Genomic DNA, 25507 nt, shown 5'->3' with positions numbered 1-25507 from the left:
ATGTATTTGGCATTACAGAAAAATGTATTTAGTTCTATAAACATATTTTTAAATTGTAAATTCCAAAAGCGTGTTGCATGGAAACCAAAATTTGGTTCCTTTCTTGATGTGAACATTTCTGTCCTTCATACCTGGATTTGTTGCTATTATAATATATATTAGTAGTATATATTCATTTGCATGTATAGGCAAAAAATAACTGAGGTTATATTTTTCCTTGACTTCTAACAACTTAACCCCATGGGGAAGCTTTGTTGCCCCATGATCAATGGAATAAGCCTTCAGAATATCTCACAGGATAGGTCCCTTCCAGTCCCCTCTCTATCACTACTTGGGACTGGCTTTTAATGCTATCAAGGTTCAAGGAAGTGCTAATGCACAAGACAGAAAAAGGCCAAACCAACAAACCTTTTTCTTTGTGGTGTCTTGGAAGGATCTAAACACACATTGGAAAGGCTATCAAAGGGAAGCTTGACCCTAGATCTTGAAAAAGTTTTTAAGCTGTCAAAATGCGCAATATTTGATAAAGTAAAAAAAAAATAAAAAAATAAAAAATAAAAATAAAAATAAATAAACCAGAACAGGTAAAGTTTCTAACTTTGTAATTAACTTACACAGACTATAATCACTTTATGGATCATCCCTTTAAGAAAATGCACAATTGTTACCTTGCCTAAAAACTGATCTATATATCTACTTCAGGACTTTGTATTCTATTCATAACCTAAAATGACAGAAATTAGAATTTTGGTCATCTAGTTTGTCTTCTAGTTTAACAAAGTCCAAAAAACTTGAACCAATCATGTTATTTTACAACTTAATTTGTTTAAACCGTAAAATTCATTCTGAGAAGATATCCATTCCTGATAAATAATTTGATTCTATGAGTTTAAAGTGATTACATTTATAGACACGTATTGTTAATGTCCTATTTACAATAAATACTGATAAATACTGAATAGAGTACCTCTGGACCTTTAATATGATAAACTAATGTTGAGTCTTAGTTTCCAGATTGAGTCATTTTTTCCTGAATGCTTTCCATTTAGAGCATCTCTACACATAGATGTAGACTACATCGTAGTTTAATGAGAGCAAAGAATTCCTGCACAGAACCTTCAAATAATGCAGCATGAGAGATTTTCCCTCCTCCTCCAGTGAAATAATTCAGTTAATGTTTGACAAAGTTTTTCCCAGCTCATCATTTGTGTCTATGTGAGCAGTCAAATGAGAAAACAAAACCAAGATTCTCTCGTGTTCATCTATCACAAATAGCCTCATATTAAAGATTAAGCATTTATTTTGTCCATTAACATTGGATGTTCATCCACTTCCTGCACAGTTGTCTTTTGAATTCAGAGCAGAAACTATGTCTGTTGTACACAGTTGTACCTCTGTTAGTAGCGGAACGCAACTTTCAGTAAAATAATCTCCAATCCAGATTAAAAGGTCAGGCTTTAACAACTAGTAGGTGAACCTGCCTACCTCTCCACAGCTCTTTTTCCTTTCTTTCCTTCTCTCATAGTATCACTGACCAACAATGAGTTGAGAGCTGTAACACAAATAGCTTTGGTCTTCTGTACTTTTTTTTTTTCCTTCCAATTATCAGATCAAGACAGGTACCTCTACCAAATTTTGTGGATTACAAGCATCACAGAAAAATAGCTATTATTAAATGAGGATGTCCTTAGAAAGGGAAGGGAGGGGTGGATCTGATGCAGAAGTCTCTAAACTACTTTCAACAGAAATAGGGCAACCAGGAGGCAGTATGCAAAGCTTTAGAGAAACAGTTACACTATTGCAGCAATATCAGAAGTAACACAATGCCTGAAATGATAAACCACGTTAAAAGAAACTTACTTAATTGGAAAAGATTTCAGAGAAGTTCAAAAGACAGATTTGCTTATGTTGTTTTTGCCAGTCTTCTTTCAACATTTACAAGACATGTTCAGCCTAAAATAACTTTGTTCAACAAAAGATTAATTTCTATTCTGAAAATAAATGCTGTATAAAATCTGACTATGTAGGGAATATAACATTTTCATGAAACATAAAATTTGCTTTCCTTCTATTTGACATCTTTGGTTTATTTTATTTTTTTTTCTTCTGCATTATTCCCTTATGTATTAGAAGTTTTTGCTATTGCTACTGCACTTGTTAACATGCATAAAGATAAAAACAAGCAGAGGACATACTGTATCCTTATAACTAATTGATCAGGGAGGGAACTGACAACTATGTTCTGGGCAACATATAACAATCATTTGAAATTGTAGCTATTTCTTGTGTTTGAAGGTATTTAAGAGACATGCTTAGCATGCAATTATATACTAACATATGGGGTGTTAATCATAGACTACTAAATACAGTTTACTGCAATCTTGTGGGATCTCAAATTTAAGCACAAAGAAAAAATAGGAAAAAAAATCTGAGCTATAAAAGAAAAATATGTAAGTGCTTGTTTGGTATTTCTCAAGCTTTGGCTGTATCATGCTGCCAAATGCATGTGTATTTCCAGTGAGAACATAACACTGGATAGGATGAATGAGGGAGATTTGTGGTACAGTGAACATAAAAAGCAAGCAAAATATCTGGATTAAGTGTTTTGCATAGTTGATAGGTGTATAAGGAATAGGTGTCAGTAAAATGTTGCATGAAACCAGAGAAACCGTGAGGACTAATTTTCATACTAATAACAGAAAAATGGCATTGAATTTAAAGAGAACATTTCTTACAATTCCTACAGTTTCTAGCCTAGACTGGGTAAATTAGCTAGAAGTTCTGTTAGTAATTAGAATTAAAGAAAAAAAAAAAAGAAAAACAACAAAAACACAAACAGAACATAACAAAAAGAACAAGAAATCAAACCATCCTACTTGACAGCACTACTAGAAACATGTACTAGAGCTCAGTACAAATACGCTCTGCTCCTTCCACACTGTAAAAATATTTAAACAGCAGCCAGGATTTTGGAGTTTGTTTTACTAATCCCAACGCAAAGTCAGGAGCAAACAAATGCAATTCTTCCAGCAGACGCTTAACAATATCATCATCATCATCATCAAAATCTATTTAGCTAATAGTGCAGTAGTCTAAGATCTTCCATTCAATGACATCTGATCACACATGCACGAAAAAGTCACTAAATGTTCTAGATCATTTTAAAAAATCCGAAATTTTCAAGTTTCCAAAACAAGCTTTCAAAGATCATTTTTACAGACAATATTTCACCTATGTTTTTTTTAACTCCAAAAATCAACCAACCAAAAAAACCCACCAACCTTTAGAACATTAGGCCAGGTTTCAAGGTATTTTTAGCATTTTAATTAAAAACAGTGTGGATTAAAATTTGAAATCATAAATGTATTAGGTGAACTCATAGCTATCACAATTGTTTTCCCTTCTGTTTCTGTAACATTTTGAAATTTGTCTAAGCTGTTAGAAAAATAAAACACAATAGCATGCAAACCAAGGAATATCAGATTGAATACCACACTGCGTTGAAATACTCTCCCCTCTTTCTGGGTATTTTTCTAGGTCAGTAAAAACAAACAAAAATCCCTACAGTTTTTCTGCAATTCACATATTTTTATATTCATTAACTCTACTTCCACCAGATATCCTTTAGATGTAATAAAAGAGATATTCAGAAAAATGCCTATGAAGAAAGTTTCCTGGTGCCACAAATAGTCAAAGTGGGGGAAAAATGTTTTGTTTGACTGGCTTTCAGATTCACAAAAATAAAAAAAATTCTTGTGTTGTACTGAGCAAGATAGAAGTAAATTTTCATGTCATTATACAGTAAACAAAGTAAAACCTCAAGAAGACTACTCAAGTCCTGGGCTAGAGGACCAAACACTGATCCATTATTTTACTGTACTTATTCTCATGCATCTTGAATCTTAATGTATATAAAAGCAAATATATCATTATTTTGCTAATGCAGGTTTTTATTTCAACATTTTAATTTTTGATAGCACTTCCTCATTAGACTATTCAAACTGTAGCAGATAAGCAAGCTATGAAACACTCTCTCTCAATCCTTACTCGTCTAACAAACTAGTAAAAATAGTACATACATAAAGGTGAAGCTAAATATTCTATGATTTTATAACTTCTCTCACAGACTCTATGGCTAGATCACTCAGAAAACTCTGCATGGAGTTACCAATGCCACAAATGTTTCTGTTGAGATCTCAGCTCTATTTTTCCTACTCCCAACACATGAATTTCTTTTCTCTTCCTCAACACCTTTCCTGCATGCCTATTTTATGTTAAACAAAAAGCAACAAAAGCATTTTTAACAAAAGGATCTTCCAAGAATTTCCCAAAGTCATCCCATCAGAAAAAAATTCTCTTATATTTTTTCAATCACTTCTGAACAGCTAGGAAGTAAAAACACTACTAAAATCTCCTTTGCAAAAACTATTGTTTTTAAAAAGCAGCTATTGAAGGAGGAATATACAAAATCTGCACATAGCTGTTAGATGATCACGTGTACTTAATATTGCAGTAGGATAAAGGTTAAGCATAATATTGTTTGACCCCTTCAACTACTGACATTCATGCCATGTTATTGTTAGTGTTGCATGTTAAGCAAGCAAATTTTCAATGAACTTGTGTTGGCTTTACCACAGACACAGATGTTAGGCGGACTCCTTTGTTCATAAGGTTCTCATTATTAACTGAAACCAAGTTGAATATTTGACTGAAGGAAAGGACCATATCATTGTTTTCAGATTTTGCTCTATGACTTAACTGAACTACATCTGCCAGCTTTGGAAATACCAAGTACTTCTTGGCGCCAGTACTGGCGCCTTGCTCTTAAGTGCTTCAGCTTGAGGAAGTCTAGTAACCATCAAAACAGTTTAATAAAAACTTAAAGTTGTGATTAAGAGTTACTCATTAGCTGACAGAGTGCACTGAAATTTGCTTCTATTTATGAATAATTTCACAAAATAAGCAAATCATAGTAAACTGAATGCATGGCTGTAAATACGTAGCCTAGAAAGTTCACAAGATGTTTTTGTGATTTATGAAGTCTGTGTTATACTTGAAACCACATTTATTTAATAGATAGGCTGGCACTTCACAGGACAGTTCAGTCTGCTTCAAATCTATCCAAAGCCTTTGGGAAACATAAAGGATGGTCTGAATATAAATACAATTCCACTTTTCACCTTTTTGCACTACTGTCTCTTAGCATAAATGTGAGAAGTATTACAGTCCTTCCAACAAATCTCCCATTATAAACAGCTGTTGAAGATGAAACAACTCCAGTTTGTGCTAATCCAAATATAAGAACTATTTTAGACAGCAAAACAATCCAATGTTACAATTCATTTTTCTGGATATACCTTTGGGATCTTTGAATTAGAAACAAACTTTCTTCCACAGAAAGACCAAAATCAAAGAGTCTAGATTTCACACCACTCAGGTAGTTGATGCCCAGAACTGTGGGAGGCAATTCTGCAAATTATCAATATTTGTTTTCTATGCAGAATACGTTACGGGGGGGGGGGGGGGGGGGGGGGGGAATGACATCTGATATTTTCAGAAAATTAAAGTGTGAAAAAACCCTCTTGATTTTTTTGACCTATCAAAAGATAAATATAATAAGCATTTCCAAATTATTAACAATGCAATCTAAGCTAGAATCAACAATAACTATTTCACTTACCATGCTGAATGTCTCTCATGTCTAAATGAAGGCTAGACATTAATATTCCAACAGCTTGAGATCTTTTGTTACTTAACAACTTGACAACCTGCCAAAAGAAACCCATCTATTAGTATCCACCTGCATTAAAATGTTACAAGATATTTTGTATTACTAATAACAAACTAATAGTGAGTATTTTTATTGTTTTTAAGTGTTTCAACTGCACAAATCCATCACAAGTGTAAATGTCATCTAGCTGAATTTTAATCTTAAAAGAGTCACTATAAAATTTCCCCTAGACTTCATTCTTCATCAGGATGCACACTTTCAACTTCACACTGATGTTACTAAGTGTATGAAACAGGCTGTCATATAAAAAAATCCAACTGTGTCTATCTTGGAAATGCTTTGGTTTCCAAAAACCACACAATAATTTCCATCTTTGATGTAAGCTAGAACTGTGAGAATTTGTATTTTATTTGAAAGTTTGACGTAGTAGGCGCCAATATGAATTTTATTTAAAAAGCAAAATAACCACGTACATATTGGTATTTTCTTTGATCACTTTTAGGGAATACAGAAGGTCTCAAAGCTTTTTATTTATTTATTTTTTTAAAATAATAGAAAAAAGTCCTCAAAATTTCTTGCCCTAGGGAGTTAAAATTAGCCACTGAAAAATATTTTTTTTGTGCATATTTGCTTTGCAAGCATAAAAGCAACAAGTAATTCACAGCTTAGAATCCTGTGGAAGACAGTCTATTTGAATTAAGCTGGCTGTAAATTTTACATCACTAATATGAGAAGCAAGTAATGCCAGAAAAGGATCCATATCTGTAAAACAATGTGAATTTAGATAAAGACATTTTCAATGTAGGGCTATAACCATTATACAGATGAAAGAGGTTAATATTTAATCAACTCAGTTTGGTAAGTTTTACATTGTACTAAACATGCTGAAGAAAAAAAAAAAAACCTTTGTCAATTATTTGGAGGAAAGGCGAAAAAAAAACAATTTGATCTGTAAATTCAAGTTATTTTTACATTTCAGTCAGGTAGTACATACATATTTTTTTCAAGTTACGTAATTTCTATATTAGCATTGAAATGCTGTATCACCTACAGACCCACTGAAAAAAATAATTTAGTAATCAATTAGAAGAAATTAGATTATGTAAAAAAATAAGATAGCTTGAGTAACGAACGTCAAAATCCAATCCACATCTTAAAACGTATAAAAGTACCCACAAGATGGCCACCCTGTGGCCACCTTTGATTCAATCAAGTTTTCACACACAAGTTTGTAAGTTGATGTCTGAGCTGCAGCTGAAGAGAAGTAAAACCATGACACAGAACTCTTCCACTAGGGCCTGCCTAGAAAAGGAAGCTAAAGTCACAGTGCTTGCAGAATGGGTTTCCTGATAATGTGCTTGACTGGGCAACCTTAAACCTACACAACCAACAGTGTGTCAGGTATTTCATTTTCCTTTCCTGATAGATTCCTAACAGATTTCTGATTACAGCAAAGTGAAAAATACTGCTCCCTGCAAATGAACTGAAAAAAAACAAAACAACAACCACCAACACCACCACCACCAACAACAAAAAAATTAAAATTAGAAATCAGGTATGTCATAACTGTAGATCAAAGGTTAAAGAAACAAATCCAAGGCACAGATATTGATGTCATCTGTCAGAAGTTAGCAAGTGCCTAGGCAATATCTAGCACATGTGATATATTAGGAAATTAAAAATTGAAGTCAAACGGACTAAATCAAAATTTTACAGAATAGGATATAACAGACAAATTTTATGAAGGAAAACTATTATAATTCAGAAAAATATAACTAAGATATCCTACACTAGCCTTCTAATAGGCTATAATTATTAAATGTTTCCTATAAGGAACATAAATCTATTTTAAGCCCATAACTTAGATAAAGCTAGGACAAATAATATGAGAATTCTCTGTGAGAAGAAGCTATTATCAGTACCCACATACTACTATATTAGCTTAAAATTGTGAAAACACTATTTCTACCACTCATCATCAATCTAAATCTCAGAACTACCAACGTGAGGACTACAAATATAGCAAAGGAACCAAAGCAAGACGAAAAAAAAAAAAAAAAAGGAGCCACAAAATAAAGCAACTAGGTGCTTATGGTGCGGATTAGAATGTGATTTCTTACAGGACCAGATTTAGAGGCCCGGTAAATGCCTTTGAGTCCTGCTCTCTAACAGCAATTTGGTCTAAAAGTTAATAGAAAAAAAAAAGAAGAGGCTTATTCTTAAAGAGACCTGCTGAATAAAAGGATAATTATTTACTGACTGATGCATTCTGCCTGTGATAACAGGGAAAAAAAAAGTGATGTCCCTATGCACAATAGGTCACCCTTTCTACCAAAATTCTGATTATTCATCAAAAAGTACCAAAGTGGTGGAGTCACCATCCCTGGAAGTCTTCAAAAGACGTTTAGATGTAGAGCTTAGGGATATGGTTTAGTGGAGGGCTGTTAGCGTTAGGTTGGAGGTTGGACTCGATGACCTTGAGGTCTCTTCCAACCTAGAAATTCTGTGAAATTCTGTGAAAAAGAGTCAGGTGAATGGTGTGCAGAATAGCATCAGGTAAAGCATTTTTATATAGCAACTACAGATTTTGTCTGGCTTTATTTAAAAATGTATGCTCTAAGTCAACTTTTATACTCATCTTCATTCATTCATTCCCATTTTTAGTAAATTGCATGAATATTAGAGCTTTCCAATAGAATGGTTGTAACAATAAAACACTAATTCAGAAAATATGAATATTAGCATAAGTGCCTAAAGCAATTCCCACTAAAAATAAAACAATGAAATAAATCAGCTGCAGTCTAGGCCTACAGGCCACAGACTAGTGACGCCATTTAAAGGCGGAACACCAGAAGATTGATAAATCCAATCTCTACAAGATCTAAAGCCTCAGACACAATACACAACTCCTTTTTAGTCTGGGTCCTGGACCTTTGCGTTTTAAACAAATTTGAAAATAAATAAAAAGGAAGCTAGAGATGTTATCTGAAGCCTAAACTCCAGGACAAACTTTCTAATTGTTGAGTAGTCTTCATCATTAAGCAGTAAACAAACTACATGCCAAATTGTTCCTGATTGTTTAACACAAGCAAAACCAGTCAAAAAGATATTTAGTGAAAGGTAATGCAAGACACATGTTTGATGAGAACCCTGAAGCAAAAATACAAAGATTCCCTTTCCCCAGAATAATATTTAGTTAATGCATGGAATTCTGAAATGCTTCGTTCTCTGGTTCCGATTTTGACCGCTAGCATTAAGCAAAAAATTATTCCATGGTTCTCACTGGCTAAGAAAAACTACAGAAGAGTACAAAAACTCATAAGCAGGAAACTCCCCTGTACAAATACTTGTAGCTTGTAACTTTTGCAGAGAGGATACAGAAATACGGAAGTTCCAAACCAGATCTTTAAAAACTGGATCATGGCAGTAATGCAGAAATCATCTGACCAAGCATTATTTCAACAATTCTTTTCTATGGATTTCAGTGTATTTCAAATGTAAAATTTTACATTTGTAAAATATACAGTCAAAGAATTGGACCCATCACATCCTTCACGTGGATATCCTTGGCTCCTTATAGATATAAACAGAATAATGTAACGCTCTTCTGAGTTTATTTTCCTTTAAGGTAAATCCAGAAGTGACTTCTGGCTAGTGATGGTGTGAGAGGAGAAACAGGCACTATGCCAAGTACTGAGGAATTTTGGTGCAGCAGGAGATCAAACATTTCTACTTACATATAAAATAACACTCATTCCTGACTATCTAAAAGACAATCTGTGCTGACTGCATGTACTGATTTAATTGAACTTGATTTATATCACTTCATTTGAAGAATTACTTAGCTTAGAAAAATTACTAGCTTAGATTCAGATACACAGTAATAAGACAGAATCATTGTGTTCCTCAACTGGAGACTCAAAAGTGCTTAAATTTCCCCCATTAAAATAATCACAATATTAATTTTAAGGACCGGAGTGGGGAATGGAGATAAATAGCAAAGTTTAAATTATCTACATTAAATATGCATCACAAGGAAGTTATTTTTTTCATACCTAAAGCTCTTTTTTGACAGTTTGACTCATTTTTGTGTACCACAATTACAGTTACTCCTTCTTTCATCATCTAAAGGATTGAGGTACTTAAAATTTTAGTTTCTAATTGTTTACCTCTTCCGTTTATAATTGTCAGAATATCTCCATGGGTTGATTAATAACACAAGTGACAGCCTAAAATATAACCTCTTAAAAAATAAAAATCCAACAAGCTAAAATATCATCAGAAATTAAGTATTAAAACTAGAATTTTCATGCATGGTCTGCAATGCACTCAGCATTTTTTTTTTATTGCAGGTCATCAGCCCAACTGCTGTGAACAACCTTGTCACTGTGCACTCACGTTAGGAATGCAATTACATCTTTTGATAATTTTTGCAAGAGATGTTGCATGCCCAATTTCTTTATCTCATAAAATATTAATTGATCAAATCAGGAAGACAAAAAAAAAAGGAAAAAAAGGATAAGTGAAAAGATGGAGAAAAAAAGCAGAAATGTGAGAAATCAATAGGCTATTTACTATACCTAGTGGGAGATATTCCATGATCTTAAATACAAACAGAAAAACCCACTGTAGGAAAAGCTTTAGTATTCCCACTTTTAAGGGAAGACATATGGTTACAGTCAAATCCCAGTGAAACCTTTCAATTACAGCTGTCTGCTTTTCTTTAGCAGCTTTTTGTTGTTGCTGTTTGTACTGATCAGCACTAAGCAACAAAATATAGCCATAAGGAAAAATGTGCATTAAACTCTAAGTCATCATCAGAAAAATCAACACTCTCATCTAAAGTCTTTTGATACTTTAAAAACAACAACTAAAAAATAATTTTAACAACTTGATTTTCAGGCTGACACCAAAAATCTGTTTAGCTTTTAAAGTCAGTTAGGATCTGATAGAAATACAGTTAAGTACACTCATACAAGTTAAACAGATTTTTTTTTTTTTTTTTTTTCAAATAAACCATCCCATTCAGTGTACAAATCTCAAATTTTTAGGTGAAACCCATTCAATCTACACATTTAATTCTGAAGTAACCTTTTTTTGCTTTTTTGTTTTTCCTTTTTTTTTTTTTTTCCCGATCAGATGTAAAATCTACTGCACTAAAAAGTTTTGCTTCTTGCCTTCTTAGCACAACAAAGGTAGGCAGAGAGATGGGAGGAAAAAAAAAAAAAATCATATATCCATGCTCTCTTCCTTTTTCCCTTGATGGCGCCTAACGCTACAATGTCCAGTGCACTGAGCCCTTGTACTGAGAGAGTTAGAAATGCACCATGGTCCTCTCAGCCATTCAAGCTGAGATGGATAAGAATGTATTTGAAAGATACAGAAGTACTGTATGGAAATGTGTGATCATCAGTCTCCTTTGAAAGATGTCTGTAACTAAGATGTCTGTTCAACTTGATGGTTTTAGGTACACCAAGAATTGTACACAGCCCAGGCTGGCAGCTATTTCTGCTGGGATTCAAGATCTGGGTTACTCTTTTTAGATGTGCAGCTTTCAAACTCACAGAACAGCCACCGCTCACTCACTTCAACCCAAAGCCTACTTTACCCTTTACTTCAACAAACTTTCACTATGACCTTCCCCTACATAGATCTTCCAATTCATAAAGGAACACAATGAGGCACTCTACATTGCACCTCTGGTTAAGAAATGAGCATAGCCCTTCTTGTTCATGCAGAATATGTAAGCTTTTAAGCAGCAGCAGCTAAAACAAGCCAATAGGTCAGCAGAACATTTCAGATGAGGATACACATACAGAATAGAGAAACAAATCTGTGATCTAAATACAAGAAAGCAGTAATAGGAAACAAGAATAAGAAATGTACATAGTTAGAAAACATCAACCTGGGAAGCCTGAACAGGCACAAATTTGATACATGGATGCAGTCAGGTAATATTGTGCTTGCAACAAAGAATTTTGAAGATAATGCAATAACAAGAAAAATAAAAAGTCATATAGCAACAACATATCCAACAAGCCACATAAAGAAGAAAAGCAGAGGTAAAAAAAAGATACCATATTAAAAAAAACAGTGTCTCAAAAAATCAGTCTTACAAGCAAAACAAATGAGATATTTAATTTCATAAATAACATCATTACATATTTATGTACAAACAAAAAGCAACATATCAGACAAGTCTTCCATAATTCCTGTCTGTCAGGGCAACAGAACCCCAACTGCCTGGAGAATGCACAAAATCACAAGAAATAGTTGTGCCAGTGACACTGATCAATAAATGTGGATAAGAAAACTCCCTAAGACAGTGCCTCACCTATTTGCAGAGGAAACTAATCCTCCTTTTCAAATAAATAAATAAATAAATAAATAATATATATATATATATATATTTCTCCCTTCATGTCTTCCTTGTTAATGAATAAACATGAATAATCTTTTATCTGTTAATTCAATGTGGCATTTACTGTATTTAACAATTTATACTTATTTTTATGTGGTATTTTATTCCTAGGGGTATTCTATTACCACAGCTTCTTTATGTTCAACTTAAAAATTCAAAAATGCTGAAATCATTAACAAAACACTTTTATTGATACATCTTGTTTGCATCTAAAGCTTTTGAAACAGAACGAAACTTCAGTAACCTATTATTTATTTTCTGGGGTGGAAGTAGGAGATTAAAATCTTAATGTCAATAGATTAATAGTGGACTTTCCATATGAGAATATCTTCAACATTTTTCTTTCATTTACGTGATAGATTATAAACATATGGTCTGTACTTGAAAAGTTCACTAGATTTAAGTGTGTATTATTTTTCAGAAATACAGTTAAAAGATCATCAGGAAGGCTTTTAAGACAATGATTCAAAGTTAGGAAAGAAATCTGTGCAACTCAATTCAGTCCCTTTTGTCTACCTGTTATGCTGACAGTCATATTAAGATTTTCTCATCATACACTACTTTTCTACTATCTATTTGGTGTACACTAGCCAACATTCTCCATATAATTAAGTTTTTAATATTGAATTTACATCATTCTTTAGTATTTGCCTTAATTAAAATATAACCCTTTTTCTTCCTGCTTTTCTGATTACATTTTTTTTTTTTTTTTTTTTTTTTTTAAGTGCTGCAACTACCAATAAAAACATTGTTATTCTGGTATCAGCTCTATTTACTAACTAACCAGGGTTCATCATTAAGAACTGTGCTCATTCCACAGCCTGCTGCAGGTATGGAATACAGCCTATGAAAAATTCTATCCCGACAGGTAACTAAGATTGATACTGTAACTAGACAGAGTGGTTGAACAAGACAATCCAAAAGCAAGTTTTCATCTTTTACTTGGTTAAACAGTGTAGTCTTGATGAGGTACACTATTTGCTGACAGGAACCACCCACATCAAGAATACTTAGATTCATAATAGGTTTTTGAGAGAAATTACTTTAGATGGAGTAAGAGGTGACATAGATTTATACCTACCTTGCTCTACATGTATATTTACATCTGTCAGATCTCCTCTGTTCTTCAGTCCCCCCTCAGTTATTCATCTTAATCTCCCCCCTCAGTCCCTGTTTTCCTATCTACCACTACAAGATTAGGAAAAAGTCTTCAGAATTATATCTGAAATCTCTTCCAAGCTACAGGAACTGAGATTTCATAAAACTTGGAAAATAGTGAAATTTAAGCAACCCTTTATAGAACTTACAGAAGGCATGTAGCTGATAACATTTTTACATATTTCAAGCCTATAGAGCTATGTGGACATGAGCAAAACCAGGCTGTTTTCTTTTTTTTCTTTTTCTTTTTTTTTAAAAAACATTGGAAAAACGAACGAGACACCCAGTGTGGGGAAAAAAAGCAACAAAAAAAAAATTTGCAGCTCAAGAGCTAACTTTTGGCGAAGTTATAACTTATAATGAAAGCCATACCATTTTAATAGGTAGCGATGGCAGCTCTACCTATAATATAGCCCATAAAGGGCTTTCTTTGAAGATTTGAGCCTACTTAGGCATTCCCATTTAGTGAGCCTGCACACATTTACAGCAGCTGAGAATTTGACATACGCGTATTATCAAAGGAAAATATATCACAGCTTTTGTCATAGCACCAAACAAGAGACAGTAGGAATAAAATCAGCTACATTCACAAATAAATATTAACCCTTCATTTTTCCTCTTTCTTTATGGTTCTGGAATGGATTTTAATATCTCCTTCACCCAAAGCAAGATGCAATATGTTTTTTTTCAAGAATTATTGATTTATATTGTCTTAAGATATTTGCAGATAATCATATTAAGGAAAAAATAGAAACAATATTTTGCAAGGGTGAAAAAGCAAACAATATATGTAAAATTACCACTTTAAAAGGGATTACCATTTACAAATAATTACATCATGCATATCTACATATACACACACAAACGCGTATACTGTCATATATAATAACTGCACGCAGAACAGCAGTGTTTTCCAGAATAATACTTCACCTACTTAAACATCCCAAAATTATCAAATCTTCCTTCAGATTACCTAGAACTTTTCTTCTCCTGTCCCCGTGTCCCCCCTCCCCCATGGCCTCTTCTGTAAATACATTTTTATTTCAGCTTACAATAAAAATATTGTTATTAAAATCAGATGTTTATATAGAGTACCAAATATTTTATACATTTGAAAGTTATTTGGGCATTTTTTTTCCTGATAACTATTTCCAGTTTAGCTATAATTTTACATTCAATACATATAAGCAATACATCCACTCAGCATACCCACATATTAACATAAGGAAAAAAAGATTGCCAAACTAGAACTTCTCTGGTAAAAAGTACAGTAAGCTTTGTGGATCCCAGTTCTGTTCTGCACAGTGCTGTTCTGCAGCTCAACAGGTGGCAGAATACATCTGCCTTGCATAATGCTTCCCTGTAAAAATCACTACAGAAACACCATTTGTAAGATCTTTACAACACCCATAACTATCATAGAATCTATGTAAGTCAGTAACCACTTAAGCAGCACTTGGTGCTTTCTATAAAAACATACTTGTGGAATTACAAACATGCTTTCCCCCCAAAGAAACCTGTTTCTTCTGCTAAACATGGATGGACTTCATTATCCAAGTGTTTATTGCAGTATAAATGAAGAGAATTTCAGAAATGAAGGCCTGCATTCCAAACTACTGAGAGTGCATTCACAGAATATGTATGCATATTTGAAGTTGTTCTACTTTAATTTTCTTACATCAATGTTATGAAAAGCCCAAACTGTATTAACGCACAAGAAAATTGAACTTTGACATCTGCAACAGATACTAGTTCTAACAGTAGTTCTAATGAAAGCATGTGATGCCTTTTTGTGCTAGAAACAGCACATTTGGTTATCTATCCAGTTGAACTTTTTAACCAAATACTATCATTCAACAAATTGGACTTCTCCATTAGGCAATTTCTCTCTCATTTGGTAAGCATTTGTTTGATCAACAGACGAAGAGAAACACATGGAAGACTTTTTTTGTCAATTTAGGTAGCCCACAGGAATGTATGGTCCAGGTTATGGCAACTACTTAGATTGCCTTAAACTTTTGCATTGAAATTTCTGTCATAAACAACTTGTTTTTTCAAAAACATATAGAACAGTCATTTTCATTTAGTTTTATCTGCATTTTATTTATTGACAGTATTTCTGTCATTTCATTAAAAAAGTGCTAGTATTAAAATAAATATGTAATGTTTATTCATAATTTCTATCTTCACAACTGTTTATGCCACAGAATTAAATAAAATTTAAACATAAACATAATTTCTATTATGTTTAGAGATTTGCATCACCAAACCTCATGAAATGTGAATAAATTGACAATTTATAGACAAAGCATCACGTTCTTTTGCACTTCCCTCTATTGCTTTTTTTTTTTTTTCTTTTTAAGTTTAAAGAGGTATCAATGATTTAATTAAGAATGACCACGAAAAGTGGCTTTTACTGGTGGGAAGAGCAAAGATCTTACACATGGGAGATTTGTTGCAGGACAGGGAGATAGAAGCTGTAACCTGCTACCTTTACAATAGAGGTTACTCCATTACCTTTATTCCCATCCCAGTTAGCAGAATCTAGTGTAGTACACAGATACATCACATGTGGCTGTGCTATCCTGCCCATCCATCAAGGTGAAGGTTTTATCCAGCACACTAGCACAATAATCCGAACCTCACTACAAGTTCTATTGCCTGCAGGAGGTTGCCAGCACAGTAAAGAGCACCTGCATGTTTATACTGCTGACCAAAGGGTGCATGTGAGGGATAATATCTCCAGAGCCACTAGGTGTAGAGGTCATATTCAAACATAAGATGTACTGCACAACCGCATTGAGATTCTGAAGAGTACCACTGCACATTGTGTGCGGGGAAAAATAAAATAAAAAAATCTCATAAAGCATTAAAACGCGTGGAAATAATGATAGAAAGAGCAGCCTAGTCTTGAACTGATTTCAGACAAATGAAGATGTAAAAACAATAATTTTAACCACCATTAAAGATTTTAGAAAAACAAAACAAAACAAACCTCCTTTATAGCCTGAAATTTTAATTGTGAATTACTGATCATATCACCACGACTTGGTTGGGACATGGATACCAAGATTAGAGCCTTCTATTTAGTTAAAGATTTAGATTCAGTAATTTTACCGTGGGGTTTAGCTTTCACATTTAAAATATTTCTATTTTTATTTTTTGTATATCTTTCAAAAAATGGTTTAATATTAGATTTTCTTGTGTTTTTCATATTCATATGCGTAAACTTCATATTCACTATATAAACACACTCACACAAACAACTATTATGATTGGTGCAACATCAGGACTTCGATTCTTAAACATTTTCCTCTGAAGTCATGGTAATTTGTATGCAACCGTTACATTATTTAATTTATAAAATTCTTCAGAATAATTTATATACTGCACATGTGTAGTCAATTTCAAAGCATCATATTTGCACCACCTATTTTTAATAGTTTTGAAGTAGATAATTTTAAACCAGGTAAAGCACAGATTTTTAAAGAATGAACACATACTTGAAATTAATTAACAAAAAAGAAATGATTAGTTAACAGACATAAGCTTAGAAATGCATCCTCCATTCTCTCCTTTTATTTCTCTTTATATATATATATATGTGTGTGTGTGTGTGTGTTAACAATTTCAATCCATGTAAAATTTATCTCAGCTGCATGCAAAATTCTGTCATTGTGTAATAGCTAGCCTAGAAAAGATCTGAAATTAAATGAGTACTCACTTGTTTAGTCTTTGTTTTTGTAATGGTGTCCGAAATAGGTTTCTTCCTCTCTTTAACAGCTGTTTTAGAAAACAGTTCTTCAAACTCATGATAATCTATGGAAGGTTCTTCAATTTTTTCCCACACAAGTGAAGCACTAGAATCTCTAAAGTTAAGCAAAAGACCTATGTAGGGCAGTGTCAAACTAAATAAAGTCATAAATGGTGGAATGAAGAAAATAAAATAGCAGCAGTTTACACGTTGTTGCCTAACTTCTACTAGCAATATTTTGATAAGACATACTGTTGATTCTCCCCATACTTCATTTTCTTTTTTGTTCACCAAAAAAAGAGTCAGACTCATTTATCTTCACCCATTTCACATACACAGGAATATAAACAGGCTGTATATAGGTTATAAAGACAAGCACACAGAAGAATAGAAATGGACAGTTATTTGCAGATCACCTTTGTGACAGTGGCAAGGAAAACTTGAAAAGAAAGAAGTTCATCGTTAAGGAATAACAGCAGAAGGATTGTACAGTCAATACTCAGAGACAAAGGAAAGATTAATAAGGAAACACTTTTTCATGACCAGAAATAATACTTCACAAACAAACAAAACTCACCAACAACCAAACCCACATATTACAGTATATCAACTAAAAGAGCTACAAAAGTAGCTTTATGCTGCAAGAAAAGAGAAAAACAGAAAAGAGAAAAAAGAAAAGAAAAGAGAAAAAAGAAAAGAAAAAGAGAGAAAAAAAGAAAAAAAAACTGCAGTTTGAATCTGGCTGCTAAATATGCAATGTGGAAAAATAAGGGTTTCTAGGTCTCCATACAAAGGAAACTAAAAAAAGAAAACTGTTCAGTTTACATTCATTTGGAGGAAAAACACTACCAAAACTTATTCTCTCTTGCTCAAGAGAGAGACCAAATCTGTCTTGAAAGCTGAGGGATGCACAAGTACAACTCTTTAGAAAATAATTCATGGAAACTTAGTGGCATACAGCCACCTTAGGATTTCTGATTAACACATGGTATGCAACTCCAAAGGACAGCTGAGAACTGCCTTCAAAGAGCTTTCATGCGTAAATAATATTACTCAGAATTTCTGCACTTATAAATAGAATGGGTACCCTGTTTAAATACCCAACTACAAATAAAATTCTGCTTGCCCCAAGGCTCCCAAAGGCCTGCACAGTGGTAAATAAATCATTTTGCTTATGACACCACCAGGACAGTCTTAAAGTGAAATGAACACCCTCTCCACAATTATATAATTTACCTTTTACTGTGGAGCTGAATTCTCGTCCAGTAAAGAGGCTTCATTGGTCGAGAAGGTTCTATTACATGTTTTCTGCTCCCTTTCTCCTGATTCATCCCCATTGCAAATAAACCAGATGGTAAAGGAGGAGGAAGAAATCCACCGACTTGGACTGATGGATAGGCAATGCCTTGGACTGGTGGTGGAAGTGGTGGTGCTTCTCCAGGCAAAGGTGGTGGAGCTAGAGGTGGCATCCCCAAACCAGGTAAAGGAGGTGGTGGTGGAGGGACTCCTGCACCAGGCAGAGGTGGAGGAGGTGGTGGAGGGGCAATACCTGCACCAGGCAGAGGTGGTGGAGGGGGTGGCGGAGGGGCACCCGCACCAGGCAGAGGTGGCGGAGGGGGTGGCGGAGGGGCACCCGCACCAGGCAGAGGTGGCGGAGGGGGTGGCGGAGGGGCACCCGCACCAGGCAGAGGTGGCGGAGGGGGTGGCGGAGGGGCACCCGCACCAGGCAGAGGTGGCGGAGGGGGTGGCGGAGGGGCACCCGCACCAGGCAGAGGTGGCGGCAGAGGAGAAGGGGCTAGGATGTCCCCTCTGGGTAGAGGTGGGGGAAGCAGTGGAACTCCTGCTCCAGGCAGAGGTGGTGCTGTGGGTACTGTTGACATTCCCAGACCAGGCAGAGGAGGGGGTTGGGGAGGGATAGCAGTCCCAGGTAAAGGTGGTGGTGGAGGAGGAGGAGGAAGGATGCCCCAACTGGGAGGAGGGAGTGGAACTCCTGCTCCCGGCAGAGGTGGTGGTAGAGGTGGTGGTGGTAGGACTCCAGTACATGGAAGAGGGGGAGCTGGAGGACACGCTGCTATCTCCCCACTTGGCAGAGGTGAAGGAGGAGGCACCAGCTGTGGGGGTGGTATCATGATGCCTGGCAAAGAGTGATCCAGGTGTGGCATTGCTGGGCCAGGAAGAGATGGAGGAAGTCCTGCGCCAGGCAGAGGTGGTGGGGGTGGTACTTCTGCCACAGGCATGAGAGCAGTGATGGAAGGACCATGCACTCCAGTTACAGGAGCAGCAAGTTCAGTGCCTGATAGTGATGGGGGAATGCTACACATGGGCTCTGGGGGCAAAGAAAGGGGATGTTCACTACAAGTCACATTTCCAGTACTTAGAGGCTGATGAGCAGATGAAAATTTAGTCTCTCCTTCAAATGCAAGGGACAAATTAACTTTGGGTCCTGGAAGAGGCGACTGTGACGTAGTCTGTACTGATTGGCTTCCATCCAGTGGCACCGAGATTAGCTTCGGAGACAGAATTAAGGAGATTTCAGAACAAAACGTGGGCTGTAATTCTAGAGCTGGCAAGTTCTCTGTTGGCTCTGCACTTTTGCCCCCTTCCAAGTACAGTGGTGAGGGGGGCTGTGGCAGTGCATTGGCTGAAGGCATTGTGTGTGTTAAATAATCTTCTATTGGTGATGTTTGTACAGATCTTGCTTGTGACACTATTCTGGGCACATACTCCTCTCTGTTTGTTTGAAGATTCACAATACTAAGTTCCCTGCACACAGTGTATGCATGCTCATTTTCCTGCTCCCTTCCAGCAGGCTGTACATCTGTAGCAGGGAACTGTTTCTCTAGTTCTGCAATTTTGGTCCTCAGATCCTCAATAGTTTGTTCAAGCTGTTGGATGACACTGGCACGCTCCTCTGATTTCACCTCAAAATCATCCTTTAAAAGAAAATAAACATGCAATCAACACAAATCAGATAACATTTGTCACTATATAAAAAATAAAATATACTTCAAGAATATTGGTATTCCAGAGCTTCAGAAATAAGCCAGTTATAACAAGCCTTTAAAAAAATATATTTTGGCTAGCTGCATTTTACAGCATATGAAGACATTTCAGGAAAATGACTTGCTTCAGAATGAAACTACCATCACATCAGCAAGAATATGTTTTGGACTGTGATTACACTTAAAAATCCAGAGCAATCCCTCTCCCCACATAACCATGACCAAAAAAAAACAACAATCAAACATTGAATATTAGTACTGTAAGAGTGTGCGTACACCTGGATACACAGCTATGATGGTGGGAAGGGCACTGCAATACTTAAATTCAGTTAACTGAAAATACATGTTTCTTCAAAGGCATGGACTGTGCATAACAGACTCAACATACAACTGACTGCTAGATTTCAATACATATACGTTAATGATAAAATACAGATTAGGCATGCAGAACCTCTTGAAAGCAGCTAATCTCAGAACAGGATAACAATACTTTTCTCCAACCAGATGCTTAGAAAGGAAAGAAGTAAGACAAAATCAGGCGAGAACTTTCCTCCCACCTAAAATTTGAAACTTCTCTGCCAAGTAACAAACTGTGAACGAGTATCATCAGAAAGAGCTTTCTGTCTGTAATAGTTATTCTGTAATTGTCAGCTTCCACATTTTTCATATCTTTCTCTGAAATATCTGATCCTGTCTACTGTAGATTGAGTAGAGAAAGCATGAGCCTTAAACAGCACAGTAATTCCTTCCTTCTAAAATAAATATCAGTTAAAAAAATAAATTCAATCAGTATGTTCTTTATCATAAAGATGGCAAAAGAAGCAACTTAGACCAGAAATTGCCATTAGTGCTTATTTAGGAAAGTTGGTCAGGATATAGAATAGAAGTGACATTACAATACCAAGTCTTCTAAAAAAGATTTTTTTTTCTAGTTACATCCATTTACTTTTTAATATTTTTTGTTTTGGTTTGGTTTGTTTTTTTGTTTTGTTTTGTTTTTTGTTTTAAGATTTGGAGCAGAGGTCACCATCATCATCAGTTCAAGCACTTAGATTAAGTTTTTCATCCAACGGGTTTCCCAAATTGTTATGTCAAAACAGTTTAGTGCTTTTTTTCCTCCTTTTACAAAACCAAACTTCATGGATGAGACTGTAGGCTTACTTTATGGGTGATCTTTCAAATATTCAGATTTCGCAAGTCTTGTAAAGAAGCCTACAAATAAACATACGATACCTGGTATACTAATTGCCTTGATTTGTTTCAGGAAGATGTTTTTCATCTCATCCTTTGACACATGAAACATTTAAAAGTCAATTTTCTTTCTTGTAAATGAAGTTTAATTTCCAGCTGGGGACTATTAATAAAATGTATGTTCATTAATACTTAAATTGTTTCTGCGCAGAATTGGTTCTTAAACATAACATTTCAATTTCATGTTTATCTTAGTTTTTCAGCTATCTTCAGGCAATCCCAAAAGGTTTTTTTTTGTTGTTTTTTTTTTTTGTTTGTTTGTTTGTTTTTGTTTTTTTTTGTTTTTTATGTATCTATTAGACTAAACCAATTATTATGTGATGCTGAAGCCACTTCATCAAAATTTACAGTCCCCTATGTTACTGAACTTTCTGGAATCATAGCTTGCACTGCAAGTTATAGATTATAACTAGTTCTCCCTCGCAAACTTTGAATAGAAATGCAAACCAGACATCCAAAAAGGCTTTTGATGAATAGTGAAGGAATGAATACAGCAGACATTTGCACACAATATTATAACAAGGAAAAAAGGCTGAAAAAGACATTTCCACTACAGAGTGCTCAGGGTGCATTCAGATTCTGTTAATAGCTCACTGTTTTGTAGAAGCAACTCTTTTGTTGAAGAAATTCATTATGAAAGAAAAAGCGAATATAATACTATCTTTTTGTTTCACCTTCTGGTATCCCCCCTTCCAGTCACCTGCAAATACAGTACTAAGACCTATCAGTTCTTCAACAAGCAACATTATCAAAGGAAATTTGTTTCTAGGATTACTAAGGCTAAATGGTAATTTTCAGTTTGAGAACAACTCCGGTTTCCCTGGACTCTCAAGCTCCCATTTTTAATTGAAAGAACGATCTACCAACACTTTTGTGACAGATGCAACTTTTCAATTTATGTGAAGTGGGGAATCACTTTTTGCTGTAAACAAAGCATAGCCAACAGGATTAGACAATAATAAATGGTCCTGAAGAGTTACCTTAGTGATAGCTGATCTCAAAAGAGTTCACTGTTTTAAAAAAAAATCATTTATTCAGGTGATTGGATTGTTTTCACAAGAACAAAAGGTGATCCTTGAATTCTGAAATGATACCTGAACTACAGGAAAAATCTAGGATTTAATGTTTTACAAGACAATGTATTCTTGTAGACCAAACTTCTTTTGAGAAAAGAGGTATTTTTAAAGTTAAAAAAAAAAAAAGGCTATGAAGTGATATTATTAAGCAACTGAAGACAAGAAAAAAAGTCTTGATGAACTAAAGTAACTTTTGACTCCATGTTTTAAAACACTATTTTTCCACTGCCTTGTGACACAGTATTTCAAACAACTTGGCGAATTTACTGTTATGTTGTTACGTAAGAGTCACCAATACATCCAGGTTTTCACAAAGACAGCATGTTATAAACACAAGACTTTGCTATGAATGCTGAGAAACTTATCCAGAAAGAGCTGCATACAGCATTGAACCAAAATTCACTTGGTTCAAAAACAATACCCATATTTATAAGCTTCAGTAGTTATTTTAGGTGGAAAAAGGTATTTTACACTTTGCCTTTTAAGATGCCCTCAGATTAGATTCATTAGATTTATGCCTTTCCTCCAAGTTTAAAATCTTTCTCCAAAGTTATTTTGTTTTAACCCTCAGAAATGGTTGTATCAAACAAACATAAGCCATTGCAAGTTTCCACTATCTTCAACAAGAAAAGAAACTTAAAAGACAAACACAAAAATAAAACCCATGAGTGATCAGAAATGAAACTCAGACAGTTCTCTTAAAAGAACAAGCAAGGGAGGACTTAATTTTCAATATACAAGCTGTTGATATGAATATTGAATGAAAAAATGCACATCATGAAAATAAGGTTCACTTTTAATCCAAAGGACAATTCCACTGCAGAAACCTACGGGGTTTAAAAGAAATATGTGGGAACTCTGTCTTGCCTAGAGTTCTTACCCAGGACCCAGGTACTGTGGAACAGTCTTCTTTCTGTAAAGAAAGAAAGAAAGGTGGAAGCTTAAGCCTTGCTTTATCCAGGTGACTTGTGTGAAAGTCGTGAGTAGGGAAAAAATATAAACATCTACAGGTGCATGGCTATAGCACGGTGCCCAGCATTTCTCAAACAAGCTGTACACATTCCATGTTCAATGATTTGAATGCATCTGGGACTGCTGGCCTGATAGTGCTTGTGTTTTACTGATAGACTTGTCTGTGTACAGTATCGAACAGATCTGAAAATACTGTTTTATTGTGTAAAGGTTGTATATTTGAATCTGCACATGTACAAAAAGCCCGTGCATTACATCCAACTCATTCCAATTTTGTCATGTTTTCCATGTATGTGCATCAGATGTCCAGCATAAAAGCTGATCTATGTGGATAGAACACGTCCAAGATCTTAAAAATTTTAGAAGTTCAGATCACAGCTACCTCTTCTAGTGAGTCAGATTTATTAGGTGAGTGTCTGAAACCTACAAACCCTTCCATGACTGAATTTCCAGGCAAAAAAATAAAAATATAATAAAATCTGTGTAAGTTACCCCTAGACTATATATGTATATATTGGTATTGGATAATATAAATATATTGAATATATCATATATAAAAATTGCATTCAATTATATACTTTATGAACAGCCATAGTGTTTTTCTCTGTGGAAAAATAAACAGGATGGCAATTCTTAATGGAATTTTTGGAATATCTGAAAATAGGCACATTATAATTTAATTTTAGAAGTTAATGCCTATTGGAAGTTGCATCAGTGATTTGATCATTTTCAGCAATTTGTCAGTTAGTGTCATGAAATTTCCTCTCTGGCTGGAATTCATATTTAGATGATATGTTGACACTATTTTTTTCCCCGTTTTTTGTCATTACTGTTTGTTTCCTGAAAGACATTAACTGTGTTGCTACTTGACTGCAAGCATGCACATGAAATACCAGCACACACTTAAGTAGGACTAAGATGGCAAAGTCAAAGATCCGTTAGTTTCTTCCCGTAAGTCAGAACGTGGCACTAGCAGCACCCACTTACATGGAAGGATACTCCTTCCAACCACCCAGTTAATAAAAGGTTCTTTTCTATGCAAAAGAAGTTTTTTTGTTTGTTTGTTTTGTTTGTGGTTTGTTTTTTTTTTTTTGAGTGCATTCGCTCACAGAAGGGCACAAATTAGTGTCGTGGTAAACAAAAAATAACTGAAAAAAATAGTATCTGCTTAGTATTCTCTAAAGATAACTCATTTTCAAAGGTATTTCTTGAATCTGCAAACCAGCCTTAATGAAAGGAGACATAATACAAGCAGGAATTCTCAGTGCTACAGCTATTGTCAAATGAGAAGTATTGACGGTCACTTGATTTGCATTCAAACAACTCAGCACCCATCTAATTTATTCTCTCATTTCACTTAATCCTCAAAACCCATTGCAACATGGGTTTTACAGTTGTAGAAATTCAGTCAAAAGCTGACAAACATGCCAATGACTTCAGGGAAAACTGCCGAAGGAGCAGAATTAGGATTGGATACCAGTTTATTCCTTAGACTACTATAACAAAGCTTGATTTCAAGAAGTTTTTATTATACTGAAGGGACAAATATATGTTTTCAGAACAATTTCAGCTATGCTCCATGTTTCTTCCTACAACCACAATGCAACATGATGTGCAGCTCCCCAAGACAGTGTTGAACAAGCAAGCCCTGGAAAGGAAGTGCAATGCTCTGCCCTTCCTGAAAGGCTAAACTTTAATTGGTGGATTTCAGCTAATCTCCCACACAGTGACACAAGTGACATACTGCAACCAGTGAATTACACCAGTTCACACTGTACTGGCATTGGGCCTATTTAACTCTTCCTAAACTAAAAAGACACAACATGTCTAACAAGCTGAGAAGTTCTCGTATCCTATCACAGATGTTAAAAAAAAAAATAAAAATGCAGAAATCAATAACTATTGCAATTCAAACAGTTCAGTTAAGCAAATGGATCAGTGAGGAGCAAGGATGTTACCAAAGATGTATGCATTACAAATGCCAACTTCTAAAGCTGGTGACCAGAAGAAAAGTTCCAAAGTTTCTTCTCAGACAATTTCTTAAAACTTCTGTTCCTGAGCAGTTATTTGAATGTCTTATCCCTGGACTAAGCACACTTCAGAGAATAAGACTCCATTTCTTTTCAGTTCCTGTTTTTAGTC

At 34.9% G+C, this 25507-nt stretch overlaps 1 protein-coding gene across 1 annotated transcript in view; it reads right to left on the bottom strand.

Moving 5' to 3' along the window:
* Positions 1-25507, bottom strand: part of FMN2 (formin 2) — a gene marked incomplete at both ends in the record, with an annotated part of 154537 nt that overhangs the window by 83708 nt on the left and 45322 nt on the right. The window contains 4 exons of the mRNA XM_084284031.1: positions 5681-5768; positions 17035-17179; positions 18301-19997; positions 23274-23306. Coding sequence (XP_084140157.1) covers positions 5681-5768; positions 17035-17179; positions 18301-19997; positions 23274-23306 — 1963 coding nt within the window. The remainder of the gene's footprint in view (positions 1-5680; positions 5769-17034; positions 17180-18300; positions 19998-23273; positions 23307-25507) is intronic.

This window comes from Netta rufina (genome assembly GCF_964035555.1).
Source record: "Netta rufina genome assembly, chromosome: 3".
Lineage (NCBI taxonomy): Eukaryota > Metazoa > Chordata > Aves > Anseriformes > Anatidae > Netta > Netta rufina.
The sequence above is the reverse complement of the archived record's forward strand: the minus strand, read 5'-3'. Positions and strand labels throughout refer to the sequence as shown.